At 36.9% G+C, this 10,436-nt stretch overlaps 1 protein-coding gene and 1 pseudogene across 1 annotated transcript; one reads left to right on the top strand and one right to left on the bottom strand.

Moving 5' to 3' along the window:
- Window positions 1-295: 295 nt before the first annotated feature.
- Window positions 296-1,173, bottom strand: LOC140713063 (interferon alpha-1/13). The gene has a single exon (XM_073022182.1). It carries the CDS (start codon window positions 1,102-1,104, stop codon window positions 535-537), a length of 570 nt encoding a protein of 189 aa, XP_072878283.1. The 5' UTR covers window positions 1,105-1,173; the 3' UTR covers window positions 296-534.
- A 1,410-nt stretch (window positions 1,174-2,583) lies between these two features.
- On the top strand, window positions 2,584-6,646 carry LOC140713106 (interferon omega-1-like; annotated as a pseudogene).
- The last annotated feature ends 3,790 nt before the right edge of the window (window positions 6,647-10,436 follow it).

Raw genomic sequence — 10,436 nt, 5'->3', positions numbered from 1 at the left:
CTGATATTAAATATTATTACTATTTTTAGTTTGATTCCCTACAAAAATCCAATATGCAAGAGAGTAGAAAATAGATTTATTGTATTCACCTTTACATATTGAGTACAACATGCAACCTGGTTTAGAGAAAGGTCATTTTTACTTACATTTCTCATATAATAATGATGAGTAAATAAATTATACCCTTTATTCTCTAATCAGGTTGCACAGTCAGGATAGGAATTTCATGTTAAAGAACAAACATACAAGAAGTTCTTATAGTAAAAGTTTAATGAACAACATAAAATTATGAATTGAGTAGATACAAGGAAAATGTTTTATTACACTAGCCACAGTGTAAACGTGCACCTGACGTTATATGAACAAAAATAATTTAAATCTTATAAATAGTTACATAAATATTTAAATAGATAAATCAATTTATCAGCATGGTCATAGTTATAGCAGGAGTGAGAGTCTTTGAAATGGCAGAATTCATGAAAGCGTGAGCTGGTGTATGAGTCAATAAGAATTGTTTTCATGTTGGACCAGGTGTTATTCCTTCCTCCTTAATCTTTCTTGCAAGTTTGTTGATAAAGAGAAGGATCTCATGATTTCTGCTCTGACAACCTCCCAGGCACAAGGGCTGTATTTCTTCTCTGTCAGATAGAGAGTGATTCTTCGGAAGTATTTCTTCACAGCCAAGGTGGAGTCCGCATTCATCAGGGGAGTTTCTCCCACCCTCTCCTGCTGCATCACACAGGCTTCCAAGTCATTCAGCTGCTGGTAGAGTTCAGTGCAGAATTTGTCTAGGAGGTCCTCATCCCAAGCAGCAGATGAGTCTTTTGTGGTAAAGAGGTTGAAGGTCTGCTGGATCAGCTCATGGAGGACAGAGATGGCTGGAGCCTTCTGGAACTGGTTGCCATCAAACTCCTGCTGGGGAAATCCAAAGTCATGTCTGTCCATCAGACAGGAGGAAGGAGAGATTCTGCTCATTTGTTTCAGGAGCATCATGGTCCTTCTGTTATCCAGGCTGTGGGTCTCAGGCAGATCACAGCCCAGAGAGCAGCCTGACTTGCAGCTGAGCACCACCAGGGCCATCAGTAAAGCAAAGGGCAAGGCCATCGTAGATATTGCAGATGCTTCTGGGCTTGCTGAGATGGGTGACTCTGAACCTTGGGCTCTAGGTTCTCTGAAGGCTTTGCTTCGAGCCGATGACTTAAATAGGGAACATACTGATTTCCACTTTCTCAATGCTCCTGGGCCACTTTCCATTTCTGTTTTTGCTTTCCTTCATGCACTCTTTACATGAGTTGAGAGCAGTGTTTCTCAACCATTTGGTTTTTCATTATTGCCTCCCCCATCTTGTTCCCAGAGACTTTTAAAATATTTTTTTCCTAATTGAACCCACTGTGAAAATTTAATAACACAGATATAGTATGTATCTATTTGTGTACTATGTGTATATCTCTATACTCAAAAAGCACAAAGTTTAATCTTTTAATTCAATGCAGGTTTAAAAATAACCAAATGAAAATTTTAAGCTAAAAATTAGCTTTAAATTCTATTCAAATTTAACTGAACTTTATAACTAAATTTGCTTATGGGCTTCAATGTAATTTATTTACTGATATAAATTGTAATATATTAAATTACATAAGCAAATTAACAAATTATAAACATTATCTAATATTTATAGATAGACATTATACATCTAAGTAGTGAATGCTTACAAATTATTTGAAACTGATAAGGCCTTAAAAATTTTTAATATTTTTATCATTTATTTTATTGTACTTCTAATTTTGTTGCATGTGAGAAAATTTTTAACTTCACTAACTGCTAGATACTTACCTAGATATTGTCAAGAGTTTTTTCTTCAATGCTTGACCTAAATATTGATGGGTTGAACAACTTCAGTAGAATTTTTAAAATATAAATTATTTATATTTCATTTCAAAGCCCACAACACAGACAGAAACACTAAGGATCAAACATAAGCAATATCTATATGATGGCCAGTGACAAACCATATGTATGCTGAGAACACCTGTCATGATATGACTTTTATTTCTAATAAATCTTGGGAAGTACTCCAATCACAGCTACCCATTTGCCATAGGTTTGTAATGCTGAACTTTTATACCTTTTATGTATCGTCCATGAACTCAAGGTCAGTAAACCCAATGGAGAAAGAAAAAAAAAACTAAGGAATAAGATTTTGTTAAATAGGGTTGAGCTTTGAAGACCCACAAACCATTTAATTATGTAAGATTTGTTCCCATTCCCAAGAACTAACTTCTACACCCTTGAGAGTTGTATCATACGCAATGAGAATACACAATTTAAAAAACATTCCCAATTTGATTAAAAAAATTTTTTGGCATGAAAGTTCAAATTTCCAAAGTACATTCAGAGGTTCTTTGTTGATTCCTAGTAAACCAAAGGAAACCATCTTTGTCCTAAATGCACATAATAGGATGCAAATGTAGTAACATAAATAAGTTGACAATTGTGTTCCATAGCATGGCAGACACCAGATACCTTTCTTTCTCATTTCATTTCCATAGAAAGCAAAAGTTGTCACTTTTTGCATCCTAACGAATGGGGACAAAAAGACAACGCAAGTGGCCGGGCACGGTAGGTCACACCTGTAATCCCAGCACTTTGACAGGCCAAAGCGGACGGATCACCTGAGGTCCAGAGTTTGAGACCAGCCTGACCAACATGGTGCAGGTTAAGGGGTGGGAAAGAGCAGAAGCAACATGGTAGAGGGGATGTAAGTTAAAGGTAGCAAATAAGTATGGGCTGGAAGAAAAGTAATTTCTCTTGGTCCACAAGTTGTTTTCAGATTTACTGAACCCTGTCTTGCAAATATACCAACAGCAAGAGTTTATACACAAGAAAGACACATTGTTGAGAGTACAATATTCTTTCTGGAAAACGGGTCAGTGTTTACTGCACCAAACTCTCCACTATTAGATAAGTAAACTTAGAAGGCCTGTTTGTTTTCTTCTTATATTTCTAGTAAGAAACAAGAGAATTGATACTTTCAAAGGACACTTCCCTAACTTAATAGAGTTATATAATAAAGATAATGTTAATAAGAGAAATGAAATATCAGGCTGGGTGCAGTGGTTTACGCCTGTAATCCCAGCACTTTGTGAGGCCGAGATGGGCAGATCCCCTGAGGTCAGGAGTTCGAGACTAGCCTGACCAACATTTTGAAACACCATCTCTACTAAAAATACAAAATTAGCCTGGTGTGGTGGCGCATGCCTGTAATCCCAGCTGAAGCAGGAGAAATGCTTAAACTAGGGAGGGGGGGGTTGCAGTCAGCCGTGCCATTACACTCCACTTGCACCCCAGTCCAGGCAACAAGAGTGAAACTCTGTCTCAAAAAAAAAGATAAAAAAGGAATGAAATATCTAAATTGTGGAAAGTCTTTATTTATTTTCAGTCAGACACTGTTTTTAGAACTTGCATAATGAATGCTCACTTAACAAAAAAAAGAATACCCTCGTTTTTCACATTTACTGAATGCCTACCACGTACCTAGTCCCATTTATTCACTGGAGATATCACTGACCAAAGCACACAGTGATAGATTTTACTATTGTCCCCATTTACAAAAGACAAAAAAAAAAAAAAGAAATACCAGAGAGCTATTAAGTTGTGAAGCTAAGCTATTAAGTTGTGCAGCTACATTTTGGATGGAGAAAATTCAGCTCTGAAGTCTTACTTCTTACCTCTTACATGCTCTCTGGGAATATGTCTGGACATAAGAACCAGAGCTGATTTCTAGACCAATCAATGTTTTCCTAGTAGAGTCCTGCGTACCTAACGGCAGGGTCTTTCTCTTCAGTTTCCATTTGTCTTCTTCACTGAAATGCCCCATTTGTCCATGCCAACATGTTACATTACAATTAAATTGGGCCCCACTTTACTTACACATTATATTCTAGTTTTGTCTTCTTGAGGATACGCCATCATAAGCACGAACATATTTGTAAAACACATTGTTCACCCGGTGAATATATTCATCAACCCTGTATATTTCTGTCAATTTAAAATTCTACATAGTACTATTCTTCTAATCAAATATCCACAATACTTTAGATTTCCACCTGTATAGCAGAAATTTAAGAAAGAATAAGTCATTGTCAGGCTAGAGACATGAACTAAATCAGAACTAAACCAATGAACTAAGGCTCAGAGCTCAGGGAGAGCACACCTGGACAGATTAACTAAAGGGGTTATTAAAGGTGTGGAAATGGAAACACTTCTGGAGAAATGAGGAGAGTCCATGGCATTAGAGGATGAGGACTGAGATGACAAAAGACCCTGAGTCACCTGACTTGCCAACTGGTTGATGCCTTTTATGTTGTAGGCCACCAGAGTGTGCTGCAGTGTTGATTGTACTGCCTTAATTTAAGGATCTGGTGAAGAAAAATTTATGCTGACACTTGGTATAACAGTAAGGAAGGCTTTATTTAGAAGTATTGCAACAGGTGTTGAGACTATCACGATAGGTGTATTAGTTCTTGCATTACTATACAGAAAAACCTGAGACTGGGTAATTTAGAAAGAAAAGAGGTTTAATTGGCTCATGATTCTGCAGACAATATAGGGAGCATGGCTGGGGAGGCCTCAGGACACTAATAAACATGGCAGAAGGCTAAGGGGAAGCAGGCATGTCCTGCATGACCGGAGCAGGAGGAGAGAAGCAGGGGAGGTGCTGCATAATTTTAAACAACCAGATCTTGCAATAACTCACTCTTACCATGACACTACCAGGGGGTGGTGTTAAACTATGAGAAACCACCCCATGATCCAATCACCTCCCACCAGGCCCTGCCTCCAACAGTGGGGATTACAATTCCATGTGAGATTTGGATGGGGATGCTGACCCAAACCATATCAAGAGGGGAGAGAAACCAACTGGTGCTCAGCTCAAAAATCAGCAAAGACAACCTGGGGTTTATACCCAACAAGCAGAATGAGGGGGTCAGATAGAAAGTCACTAAAAGGAGACATCAAAGGCAGGGGGATCATTGCTAAACTGAACATAATTCTTTCTAAAGGCAAGCCAGGGTAATTATATATTGAGTGTGTGGGATGAGGAATTTGATCAGATATCAACGGTAAATCAGCTATCAAGCGTGGAAGGATTCTCATAAAACTGACTTAGTAAGATTCTTGCTACAACTGGACTTGGCAAACCTAAGAATGGACCCAAAGGCACGACCTAGTCAGCAAGAGAGTTTGTAGGAGACTGACTAAAGTTTGGTGAAGGACAGAGTCTTTGTCAGAACCTTAAGGGGTAAGAGACAGAACTATCTGCTAAACAGTTACAAAGGAGATTAAATTTTATGTCTTTTTAAAACAATACCATTTAATGAAAGATTTTAATCAATGAAACATATATTTTTAAAATTTTAATCAGTAATGTTAAGAATTTTGGAAGCCTATTCATTTTTAACTTGTATTTCAAAATAATTCTTGACCTATAGAGAGGTGCAAAGATAGTACAGTGAGTTCTCTTCCCTTCACTCAGCTTCTCCTAATGTTAACAACTTACCTAGCCATGAAACAACGATCAAAACTAAGAAATTAAAATTGGTGCATTAATATTTGCTAAACTAACCAAGGATAGGTAAATCTCTAACTGAATACAGAAACCCATAGGACCTAGGTATCCTGACTTCCTATGCAAAGTATGGAGAGTAAAACTGGAGGCTAGGATCAGGGCTAAAAATATATCTGCTAACTTTAGCATAAAGATGTTTCTCATCTGATTAATAAATAGCCATTTGGATTGATATTTCTAAAGTTTACTGGGAATATTAAACTTCTAATGCAAAAATCAAGAGCGTAGAGTGATATCATTTTAGGTTATATGGAAAATACATAAATGAAAACATAAGTGGAAGTAAAAATTTAGAGAAATGCTCAGAAAAATGAAAACTATTTATGCCCCGTGAAAGCCATGCATAGAAAGATGATCTTCAGAGAACCTATGGTCCAAGGTTCACTCAGACCCCAGCTCAGCCAAGTCAGCAGCACTCTCATTTCCCAATCGTCCTCCTCCTCCCTTTACTGGTGGCCCTGGTGGTGTGCAGCTGTGGCCCTGTTGGATCCCCGGGCTGTGACCTGCCTCCAAACCATGGCCTGTTACTCAGGAAGACCTTAGAGATTCTGGGCCAAATGAGGAGAATCTCCCCTTTCTTATGTCTCAAGGACAGAAGAGTCTTGAGATTCCCCCAGGAGATGGTGGATGGCAGCCAGTTGCAGAAGGTCCATACCGTGTCTGTCCTCCATGAGATGCTGCAGCAGATCTTCAACTTCTTCCCCACAGAGCACTCCTCTGCTGCCTGGAACATGACCCTCCTGGACCAGCTCCACACTGGACTTCATCAGCAGCTGGAATACCTGGAGACCTGCTTGGTGAAGGTGATGGTAGAGGAAGAATTTGCTGGGGTGTTTGGGAGCCCTACACTGGGCTTGAGGAAGGTACTTCCAGGGAATCTGTGTCTACCTGAAATAGAAGAAATATGGTAACTGTGCCTAGGAAGTTGCCAAAGTGGAAATCATGAGATCCTTCTCCACCTCAACAAATTTGCTAGAAAAATAGAGAAGTAAGATTAAAGACCTGGGCTCATCTTGAAATGATTCTCATTGACTGATCTGCCATATCACACTTGTACGTGTGACTTTGGATATTAAAACAGCTCATTTCTGCTTTAGTCAGAATTAACTGAATTAGTTTTAGCGAATACTTTAGTAATAGCATAAAGCAAGTGTATGTAAAAAATATTCAGCTCCTGGAGCATCCGTACCTCAGAGATGACTACCCTGATGCTATTTACATATCTTCCTTCTGTTTTACATGCCTTATTTTTATGATATTTATAAAATTTACATGTTCATCTTTACATTGTATTAAAATTTACAAACATTCACTTTTTCGTGTCATTAACTTTGTATTTTGTTTTATTAAATTATTATCAAAGAAAACTCTGTAAATGTTTCTATTCTAAAAATAAAATCTACATTCTATTTTTGTAAACCAAATTGAAGAAAATACGAAAAAATGTATCAACTCATTCATTCCATTCCTATTATATGTGTGAACTGAATAAATGGCAAACTGTGACATTTCCTTAAAGAAATACAGGTGAATAAGGCAAACACAGTTTCTCTCAGTCTAAGAGGGAAAGAGGCATAAAAACAGGACTAATATTTATATTATTTCAAATGTGTTAAATGCTACAAAGAGAAGTAAAGAAAAGTGATTTTCTCACACCAGAAGGAGAAATGGGAGTGAAGGTAAAGACCCTGTCATTACTTGAACAGGACTTTACTGGGAAAATGTTGATCTGTCTAGAATTTAGGTTCTTATGGTCAGAAACATTCCCAGAAAGCACGTAAAAGCTCTGGACTCAGGGTCAGACTTTCTGGGATCCAACAGTGGCTCCACAATTCAATAGCTTTCTGTGTTTCCATTTTTTTCTTCTGTAAATGGGGATAATAATAGAACTTCTCACTATCTGCTTCAGTCACTGATATTTCCAGTGACATAATGAAGCTGGGCTCATAGTAAGTGTTCAATAAATGTGAAAAATGAGCATATTCCTCACTGGATAAAGTGAGGATTGACTTGTAACTGCTAAGAACAATGGCTGACTGACAATAAACACCGTCTGCAATTTAGCTATTTTATCCTTCTCATTAACATTATCCTAATTATCTAACTCTATTAAGTGGGGAGACATATTCTTTGAAATAATCTGTTCCTGACTTTTATTACAAACATGATGTAAAAATTATTCATATTTTGAAAATATTTATTTACTAGGGGAGAATTTTGTGCAGTTAACATACCATTATCCAGAAAAAAAAAATTGTACTCTCAGAAATTGGTCATTCTTGTGTATAAACATTTGTGAGTGGTTTGTGTGTCTCCTTCGACTCTCTGTGAAGGCTGGATTCAATAAAGCTGAAAATACCTCCTGAGCCAGAAATGATTACGTTTTTCAAGCACAGAATTGCTTGCTACCTCCAATCTACATCCCTTCTACTATTTTGCTTCGTCTTTTCTTCATCCCTTAATCTCACTCTTTTTACAAAGGGATGTTTCCCTTTGTACATACTTTTTAAATTATGGTAAAATATACTTAACATAAAATTTACCATTTTAACTGTTTTTAAGCATACAGTTCAGTAGTATGTTCATTTTGTTGTGCAACTAACTTCCGGGACTTTTCTATCTTGCAAAACTGAAACTCTGTACCCATTAAACAATAACTCCCCATTTTTCTCTCCCTTCTGTGAGCCCCTGGCAACCACCATCCTACCTTTTGTTTATATGAATTATTCTATTCTAGATATCTCACATATGTGGAATCATACAGTACAGTAGGCCCTCCATATCCATGGATCAGCATCCATACATTCGACCAACCTCAGGTCAAAAATATTGAATACATAAACCATAAAAATAACAATACAAGAAAAACACTACAAATAAAAATACTGTATATCTATTTGCATAGCATTTTATTTTATTAGATATTATTAATAATCCAGAGATTATTTAAAGTATACAGGAGGATATTCATAGGTTATATGTGAATACTATGCCAATTTATATAGTGAACTTGAGCATCGTGGATTTTGGTATCTGAAGGAGGTCCTGCAACCAATCTCCTTGCAGATACTGAGGGAAGACTGTATTTGTCTTTTTGTGACTGGCTTATTTCATTTGGCATAAAGTCCTCAAGGTCCATTCATGCTGTAGCATGTGTTAGAATGAAGCTGAATAATACTTCATTGCATGGATATGCCACATTTTGCTGAATAATATAACAAGGCAGAACAATATTCCATTGTATAAGGCCGAATACTAATCTATTGTAAGCATAATGGAATACACATAAGGCTGAATAATATTCCATTATATGTATATACCATATTTTGTTTAACCATTCATTCATCCATCAATGAACACTTGGGCTGCTTTTACCTTTTGGCTACTGTGAGTAATGCTGCTATAAACATAGTGTATAAATATATCTTCAAAATCCTGCTTCCAATTATATTTTATATATACCCAGAAGTGTAATTGCTGAATTATATGGTACTTCTATTTTTGACTTTCTGAGGAACCATAATACTGCTTCCCATAGTGCTGGGCTGTACCGCTTTATAATCGCACCAACACTGCACAAGGGTTTCCATTTTTCCTCATCCTTGCCAACATCTTTTTTTATAGTAAACATCCTGATAGGTGTGAGTGATATCTTCTTCTTGTTTTACTTTGCATTTCCCTAATGGTTGGTTATGTTGAGAACCTTTTCACCTGTGTCTTAGTCCATTGGAGATGCTATGACAAAATGCCAAAAACTGGATGGCTTATAAACAACAGAAATTTATTTCTCACATTCCTGGAAGGAAGCTGGGAAGACCAAGATCAGTGTACCAGCAAATTTGATGTCTGGCGAGGGCCCCTTTCCTGTTTTAATAGATAGCACCTGCTTATGTTATCATATGGTGGAAGGAAAGCTAGCTCTCTGGGTTCTCTTTTATAAGAGCACTAATCCCATTCAGCCACAGAGGGATCCACCGTGATGACTTAATCATATCCCAGAAGTTCCCATTTCTTAATACCATCACCTTAGGAGTTATGATTCTAATATATGAATTTTGGAGGGCCACAAACATTCAGATCATAGTAATGTGCATGTTGGCTCTTTACATGTATTTTCTGGAGAAATGCCTATTCAAGTTATTTGCCCATTCTTTAAATTAAACTTTTTATTAATTGTTGAGTTGAAGGAGTTACTTATATGGTTTGGATATTAACCCTTTATCAGATCTACTATTTGCAAATATTTTCCTGCATTCCATAGGTGGCCTTTTAAATCTGTTAATTATGTTCTTTGATGCATAGAAATTTTACATTTTAATGTGGTCCAGTTAATCTACTTTTACTTTATTCACCTGTGCTTCTGGTGTCATATCCAAGAATTCATTGCCAAATCCATTGTCATGAAACTTGCCATGTAAGTTTCCTCAATTGATTTTACAGTTTTATATCTTATATTTGGATCATTATCCATTTTGAGTTCATTTTTGCTTACAGTGTAGTGTAAGAGGTCCAACTTCATTCTTTTGCACGTGGATATTCAGTTTTCCCAAACCATTTGTCAAAGGGATTTTTTTGCATTGTGTAATCTTGGCACACTTGTCAAAGATTATTTGACCACGCAGGTTAGAGTTTACTTCTGGGCTCCCATTCCATTCCATTAGTCTATATGTCTGTTTTTATTCAAGTGCCATGCTGCCTTAATTATTGTAGCATCATAATATGTTTCAAAATTAGGAAACATGAGGCCTCTTGCTTTGTTTTTCTTTCTCAAGATTGTTTTGGCAATCCAGAGACCATGACGTTTAGG

Source organism: Chlorocebus sabaeus, chromosome 12 (genome assembly GCF_047675955.1).
Source record: "Chlorocebus sabaeus isolate Y175 chromosome 12, mChlSab1.0.hap1, whole genome shotgun sequence".
NCBI classification, from domain to species: domain Eukaryota; kingdom Metazoa; phylum Chordata; class Mammalia; order Primates; family Cercopithecidae; genus Chlorocebus; species Chlorocebus sabaeus.
Note: the sequence above shows the minus strand (reverse complement) of the source record. Positions and strands in the feature narration are given on the sequence as shown.